Genomic DNA, 23,030 nt, shown 5'->3' with positions numbered 1-23,030 from the left:
GCTCAAATACAAATGCCAAGGTCAAAGCGGTTATGCCATTTTGGGCTTTGCTTTAACCGAAGCTATTGCATCGTTTGCCCCCAATGATGGCAACCATTTGATCTCATCCGTATTCGGATCGAAGAAAGAAAGAATTTCACTTTTTCTTTATTCTTACTACTATTATGTTTGGTTGGAAGGACGAAAGAAGAAATAAAATCTCAAAGGATGAAAGGAGAGGGAGGAAGCATCCCTCTTAAACATGGTTTTTCATGTGTCCAATGAAAAAAAAGAGAAAAATTTCCGTGTAAATATGTAATATCAAATTTAGCTTTTAATTATTTATAAATATGGAATGATATTTAATTTTCAAAAGTTTATATGATAAAGGTATACTAGTAAAAAAATATAAAAATTCTAATCCCCCTCATTCCCCCTAATATATTCTTTTTAGGATTTTATTATTCCTTTCAATTCAACCAAATAAAAAATACAAAAAAATATGTCATCTTTACTAGAATACCTCATTCATCCCTCACCAGTCACCCGCTGTCTCTTCCATCCGTTTTCCATCTCTCCAAACAAAGCATAAAAGAAAAGACTAGACTTTACATATGCAATCGCTAGGAGAATCTTTGTAAGTTTTAAGTACTAAATTACAACAACAACAGACAGACCTTACACATCTTCAAAATCAAACCTAGCAGATAAAATGTAGTAAAACACAACACACACAGCAGGCAATTATAACATCAGCCTCAACAATAATAAACAGATAAAAAATAATTAATTTTCTACCCCCTATTACATGTCCGTTAAAATTTTCCATTCTTCAGCTTTCACGAGTCAACTCGCGGGTCGATCTGAGTCAATACCCGAACCACCACCCTTGCGTTGTGTTCAGAAGACACTGACCCCACTTTGAGTACGTCTACGGGGTCCCACACTCGCTCTCACCAGCCGGCAAGGATTATCCACCCGCGGTTCGTTCTTGACTCACCCAAAATTGCGAGTTTTTTTTTTTTTTAGTCTTTTTAAAAACTGGTAAAGCTTTCTCAATCATTCAACGACCAAACAATGATCCTCTTCAATAATGAAAAGATTTGATTATCAATCTAAGAATGATATTCATACCACATCATCATCAATTTAAGTATAATACGATGATGTAACATAAATACCATTATTCGACTAACCATCCAACCTCTCCAATTATTCATCACGTGACCATCACGTGCAATCAGTTTTCGCAGTTGAGAGCTGCTTTGATCTTCTGCACTGTGCATGCGATGAGATTGTTGACCGTCTCTACCGACTCCACCGTTAACTTCGCCGACGGTAGACTGTTGACCAGGATCTGAAAGGCCACGGTTAAGAGTGACCCACCCACCCTCTCCGGGCCCACATTGTTGGGGCTGTTACCAGGAGGCCCACGACAGCCTGGCCCGTCCGGCACTATAGCAAAGCCCGATGGAAGGAGTGCCACGTAGGCCGAATCTCCGCCGTTCATCACAAGGTTCATTGCCGGGATGTCGACCGGCGCGTACACCACCAGCCACCCTGCCGCGTCGACGCATGTCTCCTGGAGAATCAGCATGCTGCTCTGGTCGGCATTCATGGCCTGCAATAAGACAAGGCTCAGTCATCTTCATACATACAAATTGCAACACCACATTTCTCATTGAAACGGTGACGTAACATGAACTGCCCCAGAAAGGTGACTAGTGTCCTGTATTTTGACTTTTGATATCCAAATGAAATAGGTTAAATCAAGACGGTCCGTAAATCTGAATTCAAAATGTCTTTATAGATGCTTCCAAATTCCAATGTCGTCCTTTTAGAATTCACCTTTTTTCAATACAGGACAAATCAACTCAATCACCATACCTCCTTACACTATTGCCCAATTTTCAATTTTCCAAATACTAGTATATAGATATACTACATTATATGCATATGCACAGAGAGAGAGAGAGAGAGAGAGAGAGTTTTTACACTAGCACGGAGGAGAGAGACGCAGTTGCCATGGTCTTGGCCTTTTGCGATGTGGGCCATCTCTTGCATTGGACCACCGTTTGATAGAATGTCCCACTCGCTTCTAAGCCGCTCATCACGTAGAAAATCAAACAATCTTTGAGGGGATACAGGCAGCCAAACTGAAGTGGCAGCGCTCAACACAATGCCCGGTGGCTCGCCGGGATCATCCACGCTCTTCCGGGTCATGACCCGGACGTCTTCGTCCACGTTGTCAGCACAGAGCTTGTTCCATTTGTGCACCGTGGAAGCGCACACACCGGCACAAAAGTTATCAGTCATCCGCTGTGCTAGCTTCAACATGCTTCGCCGGCCACTTGCAGTTATCCCTGCATGTGAATATTCACAGGTTGTTCACAGAAATATTCAATGTACAACCTTTTGGTCACATGAATGGAATGAACTTAATTTTATTGGGTTGATATGTTACCAGTATGATCCCTAGTGGGCACGTTGGAGGACATGAGGATGGCGAGGCATTCACATTGTCTTTGAAGGGTGGCCACCCATCTCTGGGCACCAAAACCCATGCCGGCACTGATCAAGGGCCGGTAGAGCTGGTGAACTGTGCTCTCGTCATATTCTGCGTGTTCTACCCATGTAACCTGTATGTTCGTTAATAATAAAAACACTAATCATCACAAACAATAGTTTAGCATCGAAATCAAATATGCATTGATTTTCATATTGCTCGTACATGTTATAAGTTGTCCTCTACTCTTCCACAAGGTTTTTTTTTAATGCTTATGATTATATGTATGCATATGTATATCATATATAAAAAGTAAAAACACAGTGAAGCTGTAACACAACACCAATTGAATATTTGTACAAGGAATCATTTCTCAGTCAAACCCGAATTTCTTATGTGACAATAGTACACAATAAAAAAAATGTGACAAAAATAATTTTCACTTTTCACGGTACTGGACAAATCTTGGAAATGACTCGAGACTGAGCTCAATGAGAGACATAATATGACATGAAATTAACACTAGATTTGAAGGAACGAGGTAGACTGTAGAGGGTGGCATAGAGATGTGTACTTGAGCCTACTCAGAGGCTTTAGGTGTGTGTATTCACGTGACAACAAAAGAGACGGTCTTGGGGTTTGACTAAAAGGTCTTCATTAGGTAGAAAAACTAACACATCACAAGGCTGGAGACAGGTAATGCATGGCTACATGGACTAAATAATAACCCAAATGGGGACTATCGAGATATAGCATCAAAGATTGGAATAGAAACATCAAATATATAGTTTATTCAACCCAATGTCGAAGATTACAATGCATTTGCTTCAAAATGATAGGAAATTAATGTGTCCCAAGGTGCAGAATAAGAGTGATGGAGGCTTCTATTCATAAAATAATGCCGCTAACCTCGATTTGCTGGTCTAAGGTCAAATTATTAAAATATTAAACCAAATTTAAGCAAATCTAGTAGTTGAAAAATGGAGATTATAAATAAAATGTGCCACTAGAGGAAGCATCTTGGTCAATAAAATACTTGTAAAATAAAAGTCTCTGTAAAATAGAATAACGTTGAAGAAGGGTCAGATTTGCCAAGGAGGCCTTCATAATATATTTTTGTATAGCGATTTAATGAATAATCACCTGATAGAAATAAAATAATCTTGGATATGCATGATATCAATTAGCTAGCTTGGGAGTGCAATTGCCTTCAATTCTGATAAGGTGTTCTTTTTTCCCAAATAAATGTCCTCAACTAAGTTCCAAAGTTGCAGTTACTTCAACAAACTCATTAAAGACTGAAGGCTAGAACTACTCACATGGAAAAGCTCAAATAAAGGTTTAAATGAAACAAAAGTTTGGAGAAGTGTAACAATGTGTGTTTGTAATTTTACCTTTGAGTAGCCGGTGGGCATATCTTGCACTAGACAGCCAGAAGGAAGCCTCCTGCAGTTCATCAATGTCGGTGCACCGGAAGTTTCTTGGATTGTATCAATGGACACATCGACCACCGCCCACACCCCCTCTGCGTGCTGCTTGCAGAAACGCAGAAAATTGACCTCACGAACCGGTACCAATGGTGAGAGGACTTGGAGCTCAGCATGCATCTAGTAAAAAATTCAAAACTAATTAATTTCTCATAACTAAAAGATTAGTAATAAATTGTGATGAATTGATTGGTGACATAATTACCAGCTGAAGTGCACCATTTCTGGTTCCCCCCATACCACTAATAATCACATCTGTAGTAGAGGTTCTGGCAATCATACAAGGAAACATTTCCGCCCATCGATTCTAATAAATGTGAAGCAACGCCCCAAATTAATAACACTAACAAATACACGGATTTGAAAAACAAAAAAAAAGGCTAAATCAAAGTCAAGCACTTCAATCCAAAATGACTAACAAAAAATCCTGAAAGAAAAAAAGATGTTAAAAAGGGACAAAAGAAGTTACGTAGCTCACCGAATCCATTAATGTCTCAACAAGAGCCGAACTGTTGATGATTACCATGGCCGTCTCCCTTGAAGCCTCGGCAACGAAACCATTTGGTTTCAAGCCGATGCAAGGAGAAAATGTTCTCAAGTAGTCCTCATGGTTCAGTACTTCCCTTCCCCCTTCCAAGCTCCTGAACCAAAGGGGCTCATTACTCTGGGCCATCTTAACCAATTCATCCATCGCAGCTAAAGCAAGCTCCAAATACATTGATCGCTTCAGCGATCCCTCGGTGCCTCCCGTGTCACAAGTGCTGGCCACTCTAGTAAGAGGGACCACCGGCAAACCACTAGAAATCCCAATACCAAAATCCGCCCCCAAAGGCAATGATGTTGCCACACTACTCAATACACCAAAACCATTAACTCCGACTCCAAGTTCCAAACTTGAGTTTGGCATGTGTGGGGCTGTGGGAGCAGCCAATGACGAAATAGAACGGCCTAAAAATTTGCCGGCAAGGGCACAGATTCGATCTAATTCATCCTTGAGGCGTGCATTCTCAATCCTAAGGTGTTGATCCTCTAAAGATATGTCACCGATCATCGCAGGACCACCGCAGTTGGTGCAAATTGGGTTCCTCATTGCATCCCTCATGGTCATGTTTTCCATTCGAAGCCTATCATTTTCTTGCCTAAGTAAAGAGTTCTCATGGCGTTCCAGTTGGGTCTGGTAGAAGTAATCAAACTTCTCAGTTCCCCCATTAATCAACACAACACATAAATACAGAAATCACTACAAGTTCCCTAACTAATATTACCTTCATTTGAGTTCTGCGATTCTGAAACCAAAATTTAACTTGCCTAGTGTCCAAACACAGCCTTTTGCTAAGCTCCGACCTTTGTTTCTCATCAGGATGAGGACACTCCTTGAAAAGACTAAACCAAACAAGCATAATCCTTCTCTGATTCAAAAAAAAAAAAAAAAAAAAATTCTTGAAAACAACCAAATTAATCTTACGCTTCTAGCTCTTGGATTTGTTGTGGGGTGTGACGGTGGTATCTCTTTCTTTTTGCCGGCTTGTTGGCAGCGTCTTGATCGTCGCCGGAGCCACCCTCCATGTTATCACTGCCAGATCTGCTCTCATGTTCTTCTTCTCTGCTTCTTCTACCAACATTAGACTCATGATTGTCAGCAAATCGTGTCACCTCACCCTGACCTTCCATACTCGTTTGCTACTCAAAAATCACAAGACAAAAAACCCAGATCAGTTGCAAACAGAAAAGAAACTACATTAAGCCACTCATATATATATGTATGTGTATGTATAGATATGTATATATATATATATATAGAGAGAGAGAGAGAGAGAGCTGACAAGGGCTAGAGAGAGTCCAGGTGAGCTGAACATGGACTTGGTCAGAGATGAAGAGACAAGGCGTGGCTGAGCAATATCACCACTAGCCATGTTGTTGTTGCTGCTGTAAGTTATATCTGTAACTATTCTTGCACCGCCACCACCACCGCCACCAGTACCATTTTCAAGAAAACCCCCAAAACTCATTAAATACTACCTTTTGATGTTCTATCTACTAACCACTTCCCTGCCTTACACTTCCCTTGTTTCTCTCTCTAGATTTCTTCAATATCTATAAATCTACAGCAACTTCTTAACACAGTAACAATTGCAGATACAGATTCACTTTATTTTCAACACAAAACTCACTCTCAAAGCACTGAATCAACCCAGAAATTGCATCAACAAAACAACCTATAAACACAATGTTTATTCAAACCACACCAAAACACCATAAAAATTAGAGAAAAGAAAGAGAGGTAGAGGAGACACAAGGGCAAATCCAAATGTCTCCAACTTCCTCTCTTAGTGTGTTTTTTTTTTTTTTTTCTGAGAGAAAGAAAGAGAAAGAAGGCAAGCAAAACCCTTTATTGTGGCTTAGCACTTCGTTCTCTATCCCTCTCTCTCTCTCTAGAACTGTGTCACTAAATCTACAGAGAAACCTACGAAATGCCCTAGAGAAACCCTAGCTTTGGGGGTTTGTGCTCTCTCCCTCTGCATGCTTGACTTACAAAAGCTTTGTTTTCATGAGGTGGAAGAAGACACACAAAAGCAGAAAGAGAAAAGACTCAAAAGGTCTGCACAGAGAAGGAAAAAAAAGTGAAGATAATACGCAATATGTGGACTCTTGCAAGCCTTACATATACATCCAACCAAAAAAAACACAGAAAAGGTCGGTTGACTCTCTCACTATCTCTAAAAACTTTCTCTCTCTAAAAAATTTCTGTGAAAGAAGTAAAAAGTTGAAACCTTTTTAACCCCTTTTGAAAGAAGGGGGTAAGAAAACAGAGTTACAGAGAAATTGTAAGAGTGATTGCCGTCCTTGGATGTCTCCTTATTTTTGTCTCTCTCTCTAAAAGGGTTTTTTTCTCACTCTATATATACACACACATTGGGATCTGTAATCGCACGAAGATTGTGAGAATAGATTACAAGTTACAACACATGTACAAACTAGGGTTTTGTAGCTGGCTTGAAAACAACATAGACACTCCATAGTCAATGCTTTTGTCTCTCTCTCCCAAGAGAAACAGAGAACTTGAATGAATCTCACCGGTTACCAAATCAATGCCAGGAACTGTGCCGCACCGGTGATTTCCGGTGCCGGTTATTCGCCGGATTTAATGGCGTCCGTACAGTTCATGTGCAAATTTCAGTGGGTCTTGTTTCGATTTTGAGGAGCCCGAGAATTGATACATATTATATATATACACACATATATATTATACTCCTTACCCTTTCAAAGTAAATGTCATTTTTAGAAAATAATTCTAAAATACAACGCTTAATTTGAAACGAAGAGAGTATATTGTGCGTGTTTTCTTAATTATTTTGGAACGAGAGAGCGCGATCTCAGTAATGGCAGCTGAGGAATTTTGAGTGAGCGAGCAGAAAGACGAATGGGGCAAAGTAAAAAGACTCATTTACCCTTTGTTTTTTTATGGTAAAAGAGGACACAGTGATGAACCGGAGGTCCAATGTAAATCTTCCTGGAGAACTGGTTGAAAATGATGGAAGATAAAAATGCAGAGGCCAGAGGGTAATCCAGACATCTGCAAAGTATAATCAAGCTCAACCAACAAGTGGTCTCTTGTTTGATATCAGTGATTTATAGGGGTATAAAAATATGTATCTATATGTATATATGTGTTTGTATGTAAAGACACACAGAAAATACTTTTGAATTAAGAAAAATAAACGGAAATTTTAAATGTGTTTTTTTTAAAAAAAATTAAATGACGTAAATGCCCTTCTTATATTTGAAAATATATTTGATTTGCATAAATTAAATTAAATTAAATCAAACACAATAATATTATTTCACATTAGTCTCATTATGACTTAAAATATTTTTCTCAAAATTTTTTTTTTTTTCAGGTAAAATATATATTTTTTATTTTTATTTTTATTGTTTGACAAATGTTTAAATCAAGGTTAAGATCGAGTCCATCGAATGTAGCCTGTAAAATAACTTGCAGAAAATTAATGTTTAAGTTATTGTTGTTAAATTTTAATATTTTTTTTCTTTCTAAATATTTTAGGACAATCAAATACCAAAAAAATAAAAATAAAAATTTTAGAAAATATTTTACATCCAAACAAACAATACACATTATTAATTATATCTGAATCCTTAGTTTAAAAGTATTTTCTTAACAAAAGAACTCACTATTCTATTTTTCTGCAAATGAAAATGTGAATTTCTAAATTCAACGATTGAGGGTGATTTCAATATACACTCTCTAATATATATATTTTACATAATTTGTTAATTACAAAAATAATAATAATGATAATATATATATGCTAATGCCAACCGTGGACGAGAAAAATAAAATAAAATTGCAAAAACCTATACCAATATATAAGGTCCCTACTTCCCAAAGGGAAGTTAGGAATTCGAACTTCCTGAAGGTAGCGTGTGTGAATACCAACTAGGAAAAAAAAAAAATGCTAAAAATAAATTGTCAACATTGTATAATTTTTACAAATTTGCAAATTATCCTTATAATAGGAGTAGATAGTGAATGCGTCAGGCATACCAAGTTATTGGAATGCCCCATTAATGATAATATATCATTTCAAAAAAAAAAGTTGGTCATCTATTTGTAAATTTACTGATAATGAGATAATATGTTACATTTAATTGGATGGGTACACTTATAACGTGCGCGTGCTTGACATACCCAATATCTACTCCAGTAATAGAGAACATATAGTAAATAAGGGAGAATTTGTGAAATTAAACTAGGGTTAATTTAGAGATTTTTAAGACATTTAAAGGTCATTTATTGACTTTATGTTGTTGGCCTGATCTGCAAACTGAGTTAATTATATTAAAGAGGCAACCTGCAAAATTTGTATAGTGAGTATTTTTTTAGCAATTACCCTTCACATAAAATTCAGATGGAAAGAATTTAGAGCACATAATTATATCATAAAAATACTTAGTATAAGACAAAATACTCATTTATACTACAGTATAATTTAATGATCGATATGAATCTATACCCAAATCTAAAGAATTGAGAGTACATAATTATATCATAAAATACTCATTTATAATATAATATAATGAAATGAATAATTAAATACATACACTATTTAATATATTCAGTTTTGGTCGTTGGCATCTCAATCTCAATCACTGATTATGCTCCCCAACCGTAGGAGGCAAGAGTCCATCACCTTTTTCAGGGCAACTTCTTTGATTTTATCTGTTCATGTCCAAAGTCCTATTTAATTTATGAGGAATATTTTCAGTAATAGAAAATATAAACTTATTAAATACCATATATATATTATATTATATTTATTCCTATGTCGTAGTTATGTGCAAGAAAACTCCTCATAATGGAAAAATCAGAAAAAAAATAACTCGCGACAAGTATGAGAAGTAAGAACCTCTAGCAATTACAAATGTTTTAAATTTATGAAATATAAACATGATAGTATATATGTATATGTGTGTCAGTATGTGTGTGTGTGTGTATATATATATATATTTGATGAGATTTACAAGAGAATCGTGCAATTTAAATCATAGCAAATTTGCATTAAGAATTTGACAGAAGAAAATTGAATAGAATAATTCAATATGGTACGAGGCTGATATATATATATATATATATATATATATATATATATATATATATATATATATATGTTCGCATTTATGGTTGCTTGACCTTATTGCATAGTTGATGTAATACATAAATCAAAGATAGATTGAAGTCCAAAACAGATACTTGGTAGCCAACTTTTGTTGATTGTCTCAAAAACGTATGCTTGGAAGAAAACTTCTGTTGATGTCATTTTTAATTAAATGCTCAATCTTTTGTTGGGCATATTGTAGATATATATATAAAGATCACTAAAACATGTTTAATTAAATTAATTTATCACCCAATAAATATATAAATTCCATCATTTAAAAAAAGAGAAGCCATGTTAAATAAATTATTTATAGAGAAAGACACACTAATCCTCTAATAAGTGCGCACACATATTCCCAAACACAGTTTGCTTGGATAGTCAAATCAATACCCTCCATGTCCATCAGATTTGTAACATTTGTTTATGACCACATGTTCTAAGTTGGATTAAAATGTATATGTGATTAAATCGTTTTCATGGAAAATATGCATGGACCCACCTTGTGGGCCCACTGGAATTTTTTCTATTTATATTTTATATCTATAATTTTGTTAAAATTTTAATAATTCCCCTTAAAAATATTTACTAAAACTCGTCATATATAAATTCATCCTACCCATAAAACATTTTTTAACAACTTAGAAACAGAAAATTGTTTTGTTCTCGAAAAACAAATACCTTTTTATTAAAATTTTAGAAAATAGATTTTAAAAATTGTCAACTAAATAGGTTTTTATATAGACTATTCTCATAATATACAAGCAGGCCCCTAACTGAACTTCACATTCACAACTCTCACTCTCTTGTTTTTGAACTCTCTGCGCTCCAGTGGTTCTACCCCCATCGACTCTCTCTCTTATGAGGATCATAATTGTTATATTATTTTTCTTTAACTAAGGTGCAGCCACTTCAAAATAAGAAAACCCATCCAAGCAAATGTAAATGTTCCGAATGAAAATATCAATTAATGTTAAAATAATTTTGTCTAGTATTGCGGTAGTTGAAAATTTTGTTTAATTTTTTATCTCATCAATTATTGTACTAGGCTCCATATAGTGTGTGTGTATATATATAGATACATACACCATTACATGTAAAAATCTGGTATATTTTTCACACACGCACACACACATATATTTTTTGATTGACTATTACTTTTGGGTGGGGGGGTTGGGGAGTGGTGTGGAGAGTCTTGATTCATATTAAGTTATTGACAACTGTGTGGCAATTAAGGATTCTGAGCAAGAAATGAATGGTAAATTCATTGCCCATCATTAATGTTAATCAATTTGCCCTTTAATTGCTACTGTTTCTTATTAAACTCTTATTTGGCATTTTTAATGAAATTTTATGGACTTCCAACTTTTTCCAACCACTTATCTCCTAACATCATTCAGCATCTATGGAATAGTGTTGTCCAATAATATCAACAAACATGAAAAAAAATGAAAAGAAAAATGATATGTCGTCTTATTTCGCGAAATCACAACGTGACGTTTTAAGTTGTCTTGGAAAAAAGTAGGGAAGAAGTTGCTGAGACTTATAAGTATAAACATTTCTTGTGTAGACGTACCTTGAAAAAAAACCTTGAATACTAAAAGGAGATTATACAAAGCGGATAATATCTTCACTGATCGTGATGTACAAATGATATCAACAATCTCGGAACAAAATGGAGAGTGTACACAATGCAGGTCAGGCCAACGAGAATGCTGCATTTATATATGGACACCTTCCAATTATGTAAATTTTTTGACAAAATCATCTTCTTTTTTTTTTTTTTTTTTTTTTTTTTTTTTTTTTTGTTATAAGAAGATATCTTGTGTGCAATTAGTTTAGTGTGAACACCGAGAAAAAAGTGTCCAAAGCAAACAATATTAACACGAATTGGACAAATTGGTTTTAAAAATACTTGTGAATTTTGAGAGAGAAGTGTATGAGGTGGTCAACATCTATACTGAAACAATATTACTTTCATACCTTTTACTATAAATTTGAAGATAAATTGTTTATAATAAATGTGAAAATAATACTGTCAACTTGAGTTAAAGTAATTTACAATTATATAGTGGAGTAATAATTAAGTAGTCCATATAATTGTTGGCAAAAGGTGAAAACATTCTTCTTATCTCATTTAGATTCTTGCCAACTTGATGTTCAGTTTGTATAATAGTTTCATTTAAGTGGACTGCCATAATTAACCATGAACACTTACTTCACTAAATGTAAACAATAATAAAAATTACATACCTAATATTCAAATGAGACCAAACGACAAATTATAGTATTGAAAGGCAAACGGAACTCCATGGCGCTAACATAATAATTATAAGAACTCGATGAATATTAAATCTCATCATTCATTTAACATTTGGCAAATTGAATACCAATTAACTTGGGGCATTGTTGACAATCATTCAACTATAGTTTCATAAATTTAGTAAAACCAAACGGCAGAATTAATCACCAAGGTTTTAATTCTTGTTGAATTTCCTCCTTTCACGATAGAGATTTGAGGATTCAAGTCTTTGTTTAAAGAATAGCGTACACGTTAATCTATCAAAAAAAAGCCGTGTTAAATTGACAAATGGACATAATTAGATTATATAATTATGCAATAAATATCAGTGTAACTTGCATATTAACTAACTAGTATCATCTGTTTTACGTAATACTTGAACATGTGTGTGTGTGTGTGTATCTCCATAATTCTTATATATTACACATTGATAACATACATATAATGTAACTTTGACATCAAAATTTTGGAACAAATTCACAAACTTAAATTCAAAATCCATACCTAGCTAAAAATGTAGAGAGCGAGAGAAATGGTGAGGTTGATTGATGAACTAACTGCTTTTTTCATGTCAAAACTGTCCTCTTCAAGTCTCATCATCAAGGGTCCTAAATCCTAATTGAGGATCGTACAGTTGCTCACAACAAAAATGAAAAAATCTCAAAGCATTTAACTATTAGCAGTCTAATTTAGACCAAAATGGAGCCACCTCTCTCTCTCTCTCTCTCTCTCCCCATCATATACAAATACATCCGTACACACATACATGTGCCTAGTTGCTTGGTCTTTCTCACTAAACAACTCTCTTCTGAGGCCCACCCCCAACATCTGCCAACCTTCTCCTCAAAATGAGAAATTATTAAATAGTCTACAACCGTAAATCAATCTAATTTAATCAAAATTTATGTTCATGTTTCCTTATAATAGTAGTATCTTATTAAACTCTGATGAGTCAAAATTTCTTAGTTGAATAGTTTTTAATTAGACTGAATCACATAATCATCTAATAATTTCTCCAAAACCCGAGTAACACAACCACCACAGTTCACATCTGACCTAGTTTTATAGTTTGTTACAAATAGGCCGGCCTGTCCTGGTTCTGAATTAGAGTAACTGTACAACAAAGCCTGGGCTAAAGTTGTAAATGGTTTAAAGCCATAGCCTAGTGGCCAAACCTTAGATTGGAATACACATCAATGTCTCAACTGGGTAGTGGAGTACTCTTAATCTAGGTTGCTGGTTGAGTTGTTATATTTGCTAGTACAAGAGGGTATTTTGGACCAACACATTTGACTTTTCTTCCAAACCATACGAGAGAGTGACACACTATAATCTTATTTTTCAAGTGTCCGCTCATTCATGAACTGTGGTCCGTACATCATCACCACATCCTATTGAGTTTACAATTTTCCAATCCAACTTCAATTCAAATACTGTATGAAGCAACAGTGATCTCTTTGTTTTAAGAGTGTGTGTGTGTGTGTGTGTGGGTGTGTAGGCTGCAGTTTCTAATCAGGGTCTCCAAATCACAATTAGGCATTGAAAAATGAACTTCAGTCCATCCAATTCCGACCTTAAAGTAATAAGTATATGATAAAATTTAGGGTAAATTACTTCAACCTCCCTGAGGTTTAGCTATATTACCTATAGATGAAATTTTTAACAAATTAAATTACTCTAACACCCCCTGTCAGAGTTAAAACTGTTAAATTTGGTAATAAAAGTACAAGAATGCCCTTGAGTAAAAAATTTATACTTAAAGTTTGTTAATTAATTTAGTTTTATTAGTGTATATAATATTAATTTATACTAAATGGTATCTTCTTTACCTTTTTAAATAAAAAATAAATGTGTGAGTTTGTTGGCATAAGTAATAATAAATAAATAAGTAAAAAATACCATCACTTACTACACGATGCCTATTTTATAATTACTAATCACCACCTATGGTGTGAAAAACATAAATTTTCATTGAATACATTTTTTTTTTTTTTTGGGAAGGTATTTTGCTTGAAGGTTTTGCTTGGGTTAAGCCCATCGGAGCTCAATCGCATTTATAATGTAAGAATGTTTTTATAGGCCCATACCAAAGAAGGCTAGGCCCATGTTTAAGATGTGTTTAAATCGGACCATTGCAAGTCCAAAATAGGGCATGAGAACATGAGATGAGGATGAGCCGATTGTAGCCCACTGAAAGTCAATTAATTAATAATTAAAAAGTTTCCTTACTATGTCTTTAAATTAATTTCTTGCCCACCAAGTTTCTAATTTTATTTTTCACTCCTTTTTATATTTCATAACAAGTTTCCAAATCTCACAGTGAGTAGGATTAGAAGCAACTATCCATAATCGTATTACACTTTAATCTTTCAATCACACTAGTTAAAATCCAGTGGTATGGTATCCTATTCTTACTCTAATATGGAAACTAAATTAATCCTAATAAAGAACTGACTTTGGTCTTCCAACTCTATATATATCTTTTATGTCACAAAATAAAAAATAACTTTGTGTGTGAGCAGAGAACGGGGGTTGTTAGCTTCAATGGAGTATTCTTCTGATATGTGTTTCGAGATTTTATCACGAACATCATTGAAAACGTTGGATCGATGCAAGTCTGTGTGTAAGGCATGGAACTACCTCACATACGAGTCTAGTTTCATGTCTCTTCACTGTAAGAGAACGGATACTGTTTCGGGTTACTTCATTCAGGATGAGTCGTTCAAAAATCACCGGACGACATTTGTATCCATCAACCAATCTGATCACTCCACCTCCAAATTGTCACTTGACTTTTTACCAGAAAAAGTGAATATCTTGGCTTCGTCAAACCAAGGTATTTTGTGTTGTGTGAATGGGTATGGCAAACGCAGCAAATATTATGTTTGCAAGCCAAGTACGAGACAATTTGAGCTTCTGCCGAACCCGAACACCGAATTGAAACCGGATATATTTGCCTTGGTGGTTCTACAATCAAACCCGCTGCGGTTCAAAATTGTTCGGTTATCATTCCCCAAACGATTGTAAGTTACATATATCTCCAATATATATATATGGCTTTGATTTTTCTATTCTTTAAAAGTTTAACTATTTATAATTTTGAGAAGTGATGACAAAATTTCTCACCGGGTACCCATCCTACCCTAGAATTATTATAGAATTGGTTAAATAGTTTTGGAGTGGGACATAGAATTGGTTAAATAAGTTGTGGAGCAGGAATAGAAATATATTTTAAGGGCAAATTATTTCAGCCTCACCAATCGGCTCCATCTATCTCTATTCTCTCGTTCTCAACTCTGAACTTGCTCTCTCTCTCTCTCTCTCTCTCTCTCTCTCTCTCTCTGCAACTGCAAACTACAAAATTTACAAGAATCAGAAGTTCAAAACCCATATATATCAGTTTATATACCTGTCTGCAAGAATCAAAAGTTCAAAACCCATTACCTATATCAAAACCCATATCAGCATATCATTTCAGATTGTTCAAAAAATCAAAACCCATATCTTGCAGTTTCCATCGCCCGCTGTTCTAGTTCGGGTTCGCCGTTCGCAAGCTTCAGCCGCTGTCTCTCAACTCTCAAGCTTGCCCCCCTCTCTCTGCTACTGCTAACTTGTATGTATAAATCAACTAATCAAGGTCTGTAATTCATGTTTTGCAAACTAAAATAAAGTGCAAGTGTAATCTTGATTTTGTGTAAGGGTAAATACATCAGGTCTCTCCTGCTCTTTCTTTCTATTTCCTCTCATATTTAGGAGGATTTTCAAAATCGTTCCTTTTCTTTCTTTTCCTTCCAACCATTTATACCAAGATCACTCTCCATGACCTTTCCTTTCCTTTCCTTTCCTCCCTTTTCCATTGCACCAAACTGACCCTTAGGTGTCTTGGATCGCTTCTATATTTGAACTAGTATTTTAATTAGTAGTTTAAAAAATAAAAGACAAACTGGTAACTGTTCTTTCATGCATGTACATTATAACATGTTATGCTGTATAAACTAGTATTCATCACCATGATGGAATTGATTACTTATACACACACACACACATATATATATACACACACAAACAGAGGCGAATTCATAATGGTTTAAGTACGTATGATGTGGTTTTGGAATTCTAACCTTGCATTTATTACTGTGTTTATGTGTCTATTAATAGATCAAAGAACTACTACAACTATGGATGTGAAATCTTCGATTCACAAACTTGGCGTTGGAAGGAATTACAAGACATAAGGTTGCCTAATGGCGTTCTGATATTAACAAGAGAAAGCCCTGTGATCTTACGTGGTGCCATTCACTGGCGCATCACCAACAATTCTGTTTTGAAATTCTTTATAAACAAAGAGATATACACTATATTTTCGCTACCAAAGCCGATATGTGATGATGAAGATGATCGTTTATGCCAACACAAGAAGCTTGTTGAATATAGAGGGCAGCTCGGTTTTATCTGCGAGTTTCCACCAAATGGTGAGTTGGGACTGTGGATTTTGAAGAATGGCGAGAAGAAGAAAGCGTGGGAGCACGGACTTGTATTGAACATGGATGATGGGGCTCTTAAAAGGGAAGAGCCCCTTGCTTCTGTTCCAGCCTTATATAATGCTCATATTGTGGTGATGGAGAGTGTTTACAGTATCATCTTCTATAATTTTCTCAGTCGCAGCTTCGATGTGGTCAAGCTCGATTTTCTAATCCAACCCGGTCAGATTTTTTCCTTTCGATCGGATTTGGAGCCAGTTACTTTGAAAGTTGTAGAATAGTTTATATTTTTATTGTAATTCGTTGGTGGTAAATGATTTTTGTATTTTTTCTTTTAAATGTAATTTTTCCTTTTTGTTGGACATGTTTTTTTTCGGTGATTAATCTTTATAGGTTGATGTTTAATTACTCTGTGTCTATGGCTATAAAGACTTCAGTTTTATTTTTCGTTTGTTGATAAAATGGAAATATATAAGGCTTCTATTGTTTCCAAATAGAAAATATATATGTTTTCACCTGTTACTACATGAAAAATAATTTGTCGAAAATTAATGTATAAATTATTTTTATTAAATTAATTTTGTTATTCATAAATATTTTAGGACAATCAAATATAAAAAAATAAATCCAAACAAACGAGCCTTAAATGAGATTCATTTTATGCATAAGAATGTGTTTGAGATTAAAGCAGATACATCATATTGAAATCAAAATTTAAAAATCAATTGATAATCATTAATCATTGCCATCGCTTAAAGTGTTCTACTGTTAAACTGCACGTCCGTCCATCTTTTTTAGTACTTGTCGTGTTCTAACTTAACCACCTTTATAGATGTAAGACAGACCAAAGAGGAACAAGAAAGAAAGCTGCATCATTCGATGCGTGGAACATCATCTTTGCTTTAAAAATGGAACAAAAGGATTTATAACAAAAAATACTTACATGACAAAGAATACCAGGTTGGGTCAGTGGGATGCTGAAGCTTGTTTCCAAAATTGTTTTGTTGCCACGAGAATTTTCTCCCTCCCGTTTGATTCAGGTTCCTTCTCATGCATGGTAGCTTTCCATCTTACTGCATGAGCAATGTGACCTATTCTGTCAATTACTTCAGGAGAATCCAGAACCACAACTGTTCCTTCTGGACGCAACATTCGATCTATTTCTACCATCAAATCCACTAGGTTACACCTGCGATGAAGTCGCAAAGATATAACTCAAATCAATTCCCCGTACTAATTATGACTTCCATCCATTACTTTTGCCAAAATAGGTGGATTGTTCATCTCTTTCAAACTAAAGAAAACTTGCAGGATAGTCCATGTCATTTTATGCAAATTAATCAAGATATGATGGACAAAATGTCTTAATTAAACAATGCTGTCATGCAACAAAAATTACATAGGCAACATCATCGCACATGCTCAATTCAAGAAAATTCAAATTTTGAATTAAGAAATGAACATGATATAACAAAATGGATTTAATATGAGGCAAAACTGCTGTGAATTATCTGAAAGGAAGGGGGATAAAACAACTCTATATTGCATTAAAATCACGAGTGATGCTAAATAATTAATAGATATTTGAAGAATAATTATTCGAAGATAACAACCAAGATCTACCTACCTGATCTTGCCAGAATCTGGATGCTTTATGAGCGATTCAATGGAAGCAACATGGATAAAATCATAAGTCCGAGGATATGTTGAGAAAGGCTCACACCTATAAGCATCAATTATAAACATTAGTTTATCAATGAAAGTTCCCCTCTAAAAAGCAGCAGAAATTGTTCTATATGTAGGTAGCAAAAATTAAATCTGTACAGCTACAAGCTACGATTGAAGAAGAAGTCAGCTTATACAATTTATTTCGCTGCTTTTAATTGGAGGTTTCATTCCCTTTGGGACTCGAGATCGATTCCTGCTAGGTGCAAACAATTCCTTGGAAAAAAAAAGGTTTCATTCCCTTTGGCTCCTATCTTTAGAAGTGAATTAAACCAATTTGATGCTTGATTTTACAGAGGGAGCAAAATCCAGCTTAAGAAAGCAAACAAAGCATGTCTACAGTAAAGTACAAGGAAATGCATATGAAAAAAAAAAAAAAAAAAAAGAACGAAGGAAAAAGACCTAAGCAAAATCCTACCTTATACTATATGTAAATCAGGAGTTGCGCCACTGGTGAACTACTCTGGCTTAATTGAGAGGATCCCAAGAAAGCAAGGAGTGGGAAGTCATGAGGAGAATATACACTATAATTTATTTTTTATATCAACCAGTAGAAGGAATCACACTGTAATAGAAATAGTTTTGATAGCTTTTTTGAAAAAAATAGGCTACAAAAAAATCTAATTCCCGCACTCACAAAATGATATAAACGCTGTCAGTGACTCAGTGCCTACTCCAATAAAGGTCTAAGACTGACTGCTAGAGATATAAATGGTTCATGCACGCTTGCCAACATTTCTATTAAGAGACAAAAATCAGACACGGCATAACAACTCACCAGTCATGGTAAACACCAATAAGGCCTCTATCGTAAATAACACCAAGTGTTGAAGGCTTGTGAGCAGGAACAACATTCATCACCCACACAGGATCAGATTGTAGTGCTGCAGCAAACCCTCCAAAAAATGCATTCATATCCATGATGTTTCGAATAGCTGGAGTACTCAGCTTCAAGTTCAATGATTCTTTATAGTATGCAACCCTCCTTGCCCACTGCTGGGTATCATCTTCAAACATGTCCATTCCATTCTTAACAAGGGCGGCCCTTGAAGGAGCTATCATTAGCCTGTCTGGCCACTTTGGAATTGTCCCAATAGCATTATCTCCCTTCACAGAAGATATCCTGCTCACACATTTCTTCAAGTTAGAGTACCTGTAAAATAAAGGAGATCAGATTCGCCATCAAAATTGCTTCTTTAAGATGAGCTTTTGTCAACAATGCTACTGCTGAACTAAGTGCTGCAAGCTCAAGGGTATAGACAAGATCTTTCTTTTTTCCTTTCTTCATTTTCTTTGATATGAAAATTAGAACATGGCCATCTAACACTTAATAAAGCATACAATTACCATGCATAACTAGGGTCATCAGATTCATTGCACAATTCAGGCCCAGATTCATTTTGGTTAGAGAAACATGAATCCCCATTAGGCTTTTTCCAGATGACAGTGTTCCCATCCACAGTAATCAGCTCAAAACACAATGATCTGGCTACCGCCTGGAGATCTGCCCATTCCTTTTCTTGTTTAGGCCATTGTACAGGGGGGCCAGAGATGACTAGGTACCCTCCTAGGCGAAGTAACCGATCGATCTCAATAAAATACGTTGCATCTGCAAAGCAAAAAACTTCTTTAATGAGGACAAATACAAAGGCAACAGCACCACAAAATGAGCAATGATGTAAGTTTTACAGAACCCACTGTATGCTGTAAAAGGGATCAAACATCGAGAGCAGTGCACCAAGTCAAATGAGAAAGCAGGGAATGGAAGTCTGCGAGTGCCAAGCATGGCAACAAATGCTGGTATTCCTCTTTCCAAAGCAAACTGTATTTGTGACTTGTGTGAATCTCTTGGAGCAAAAGAGAGTGTTAAAATGTCTTCACTGAGTAGGTACCCTCCAAAACTAGCGACCTGAAAGAAGATTCAATTAATTATATGCCCTTCAGAAGAGTACAATTATCAGTAAGAGACCCAGAGAGGCACAGAAACACAATACCTACCCCGCATCCCATATCAAGAGCTGTCCTTAGAACTCCACCAGAAACTGGGATGTACTTGCTAAGTTTCTCAATGTATTGAACTGCTCCATCAGGGAACATTGTGCCACCACCAGGGAAAATGAAGTATGGGCCTTCTCTTTTCATCCATCCTTGATGGCCTTTCCTGTCAGCTATTTTATTGTGTGGCATGTTGCCGTGCCATATCTGCAAACAAAATACTAATACCTTAAGGATACTAATTTATGGAATTAATATGACATACATCAAATAACAGCATTTCATCTTTTAGCATGAACTCGATGAATATTCCATAATGGATTGCTCAGGAGGTGCAAGAAAATATGTTTCCGTATCACAATACATGCATGACAAATGTGGTAGTACAAAATCAGATTTTATTTATTTTTATTTTTTATTTTTAAGTAAAACAAAATCAGATTATTTTCTTGGAAGCGCATTTAGTTTCATAAAAAATCATGCTTCCTTTCTAGGCTTAGTAAACAAAAAATCCAGCTACTCGTAAAGAACTCAACCTTAGCTCAATGCCCATCTCATTAAGCTAGTTCACCAACCTTATCAAGCTGAGTTTAAACTTAGCCTTAATCTTTGATGTTTTAAAAATAAATAAATAAATAAAGAATTGGGCAACTACAGGCCCAGTTTCAGTAGATGATGGTGCATTTAGCAGCTGTAGAAACATAAATGAAAAAAAATTCTAACCCAAAGATCGTTATTAAGGAACATATAAAATATAAAGCGATTTATTTATCATAAAAAAAATTGTCAGCTCTGGGGGATGTACAGTAAGTTTCATGGACGAAAGTGAGCTGATGTGACTGTTGGCAGGGGCGGAGAGAGTGGGGGGCTGGGGGTCCATTCCCCCACCCCCAAAATTTTCTAAATCGTATATTACTAGTACTAATTTATAGTTAATAATGGTAATTTTTTATAAGAAAATTAAAGTCGAGCCCCCCAAAATTTTCTCTAAACTCTTTTAATGGTAAATATAGTCATTAATGGTGATTTGTATAGGAAAATTAATGTTGGCCTTTCAAATTTTTTAAAAATTTCCATTTATAGTTACCTATCTATGATAATTGAAGGTACTTCTATGGTTTGTTTGCGAATGGAACACTTGTGATCCTTTCAAATTCAAATCTAATTAAAAAAAGTGTAGCAATCCTTCCTCCGACATATTATTACTATGTTTATATACACACACACACACAAGTATATAAATTGTTTTTAATGATTTAAAGAGAGGAGAAAAAATTGACAACCTCATTTATCTTAAATAATCTTCTATCTTTATTTTCTCATATTATTTATAGATATGCTCGAAAAAAATATACACTAAAAATGGACCCAAAAAAAAAAAAATTTTTAAAATCATTACAATTGTTTTCTTTTATTTTTAAACTGTTGGATCAATTTTACTAGTTATGAACAAGCTTGGTTAGGCTTGTTGAGAAATTCAAACTTAAGAAAACCCATAGAAAAATATATTCAAGTTCTCAAGCTGCATTTGAGCAGTTCAATACTCAATTCATCTCGGCTCACTAGCACCTGTACCCTTAACTTGTTATTCTAAACAAGCATAATAAAATGAGAAAGAACACTAAATTTCTCAATCACTCTAATTACTCAATATAAAAGATATCAGCAAATTGTTTTAAAACATATGTTTGACGCATTCATTGCCATTTTAAAACATATGTTTGACGCATTCATTGCCATTCCAAAATGCATCCCCTCAATAACCCAATTAATTTCACATAATACTTTGACTAACAACCAATGTCAGTGGTCCATCAATCAAATCATGTCACATAATGTACAAATCAAATCAGAAAATTAATAACTTCAAGTTAACTATTTATAAACAAATCAAATTTATCTACCAAAAAAAAAAAAAATCAAATTGCAAGTTCAATGTCCAGGATATAATCCCTTATCTGGCAAAATTTATCAGCACAGATGCAATGTTCAATAAGAAATAAACAAGCAAAGACAGAGTGACACCTTGTGCAAGCTTTGGGGCCAGTGGACCGGAACACGGTATCCCTTGGGCGGCGGGATCAAGCAGAGAGGGGTCTCCTCCGGCAGAGGGCAATGCCTCTCTCTGTAGTAATTCATTTCCCTACTGAGCTGACTGTTGCGCTTCGGATCTTCACACGGCATGTAGTCCACAACGTTGGCGGGGCAGGACGCGATGGTCACCTGGCGTCCGGACTCCACCAGCGCCGCGAGACGGTTGCGCTGCTTGGGATCCGCCGTCAGCTGCGGCAGAGCATGGCGGCCCGAGACGGTGAGCGAGTCGCTGAAGCGCGTGAAGACGAGAAATAGGGACAAGAGGACGGCGGCGAAGAAGCCCGCGGAGAGGAGATCGAGGAGGCGCCATTGTCGAGGGTTTCGCTTGGATGGGGGGAGAATTAACTGCCCCATCTTTGTTACAAGTTCAAGATACGATCATACACACATAATAGCGTTATATATACAACATAGGTTTGAAGATCTGTCTATGTTGTAGACATACACATAGTGAAGAGTGCAGTCGTGTATGAAGTTTGAACGTAAAGTAACTTAGCATCAACGGAGGTGGGAATGAGAATTAGAGGTACAGGGCTGTGACTGTGAGCAATTTATTACTCCGCTATAAGGCAGAGTCTCGTGTGTGCTGATATATTTTGAGATTACCAAACTTAGTCAATCATAGTGAATCTAGACACCATAAAACACATTAAAAAGGTCTGTTCCTGTCATCCTTTACTGTGATTTTGAATGCTACTAGGTTTGGATGACCAAATTCGGAATTGAAATGGACAAAAAATAAAAAACTTACAGTAATTTAATTTTTTTTCAATTTTAATTTTTAAG

General features: G+C 35.4%; 3 protein-coding genes across 3 annotated transcripts; 1 reads left to right on the top strand and 2 right to left on the bottom strand.

The window, feature by feature from the left end:
- Positions 1-570: 570 nt before the first annotated feature.
- On the bottom strand, positions 571-6,631 carry LOC132276621 (homeobox-leucine zipper protein ANTHOCYANINLESS 2-like). The gene is made up of 9 exons (XM_059778137.1): positions 5,796-6,631; positions 5,438-5,652; positions 5,238-5,355; positions 4,451-5,146; positions 4,178-4,279; positions 3,880-4,092; positions 2,444-2,618; positions 1,975-2,342; positions 571-1,600 (listed from the first exon to the last, which is right to left on the bottom strand). Exons 1-9 carry the CDS (start codon positions 5,979-5,981, stop codon positions 1,220-1,222), a joined length of 2,454 nt encoding a protein of 817 aa, XP_059634120.1. The 5' UTR covers positions 5,982-6,631; the 3' UTR covers positions 571-1,219.
- Positions 6,632-14,493: 7,862 nt separating this feature from the next.
- Positions 14,494-16,792, top strand: LOC132278308 (F-box protein At5g49610-like). Its single transcript, XM_059780105.1, has 2 exons — positions 14,494-14,972; positions 16,072-16,792. The coding sequence occupies exons 1-2, from the start codon at positions 14,494-14,496 to the stop codon at positions 16,709-16,711; spliced, it is 1,119 nt and encodes a 372-aa protein (XP_059636088.1). The 3' UTR covers positions 16,712-16,792.
- Positions 16,793-17,077: 285 nt separating this feature from the next.
- LOC132276617 (probable pectin methyltransferase QUA3) lies at positions 17,078-22,837 on the bottom strand. Its single transcript, XM_059778134.1, has 7 exons — positions 22,176-22,837; positions 20,154-20,357; positions 19,854-20,064; positions 19,503-19,764; positions 18,934-19,308; positions 18,058-18,153; positions 17,078-17,619 (listed from the first exon to the last, which is right to left on the bottom strand). Exons 1-7 carry the CDS (start codon positions 22,596-22,598, stop codon positions 17,397-17,399), a joined length of 1,794 nt encoding a protein of 597 aa, XP_059634117.1. The 5' UTR covers positions 22,599-22,837; the 3' UTR covers positions 17,078-17,396.
- Between the last annotated feature and the right edge of the window lie 193 nt (positions 22,838-23,030).

Source organism: Cornus florida, unplaced genomic scaffold (assembly GCF_030987335.1).
Source record: "Cornus florida cultivar Cherokee Brave unplaced genomic scaffold, ASM3098733v1 CherokeeBrave_3.0.0_Hap2_Chr10, whole genome shotgun sequence".
Taxonomy (NCBI): Eukaryota; Viridiplantae; Streptophyta; class Magnoliopsida; order Cornales; family Cornaceae; genus Cornus; species Cornus florida.
Note: the sequence above shows the minus strand (reverse complement) of the source record. Positions and strands in the feature narration are given on the sequence as shown.

What these genes read in the sequence shown, in the direction of transcription:
- LOC132276621 (XM_059778137.1), bottom strand. Translation starts at nt 5,981, where the DNA reads ATGAGTTTTGGGGGTTTTCTTGAAAATGGTACTGGTGGCGGTGGTGGT. An exon ending in CAAATCCAAGAGCTAGAAGC is followed by an intron (nt 5,356 to 5,437) that starts GTAAGATTAATT and finishes TGTTTGGTTTAG; the next exon opens with TCTTTTCAAGGAGTGTCCTC. An exon ending in ATCGCAGAACTCAAATGAAG is followed by an intron (nt 5,147 to 5,237) that starts GTAATATTAGTT and finishes TACTTCTACCAG; the next exon opens with ACCCAACTGGAACGCCATGA.
- LOC132276617 (XM_059778134.1), bottom strand. Translation starts at nt 22,598, where the DNA reads ATGGGGCAGTTAATTCTCCCCCCATCCAAGCGAAACCCTCGACAATGG. An exon ending in CTCTTGATATGGGATGCGGG is followed by an intron (nt 20,065 to 20,153) that starts GTAGGTATTGTG and finishes ATCTTCTTTCAG; the next exon opens with GTCGCTAGTTTTGGAGGGTA. An exon ending in GATCCCTTTTACAGCATACA is followed by an intron (nt 19,765 to 19,853) that starts GTGGGTTCTGTA and finishes TTTGCTTTGCAG; the next exon opens with ATGCAACGTATTTTATTGAG.
- LOC132278308 (XM_059780105.1), top strand. Translation starts at nt 14,494, where the DNA reads ATGGAGTATTCTTCTGATATGTGTTTCGAGATTTTATCACGAACATCA. An exon ending in TTATCATTCCCCAAACGATT is followed by an intron (nt 14,973 to 16,071) that starts GTAAGTTACATA and finishes GGAATTCTAACC; the next exon opens with TTGCATTTATTACTGTGTTT.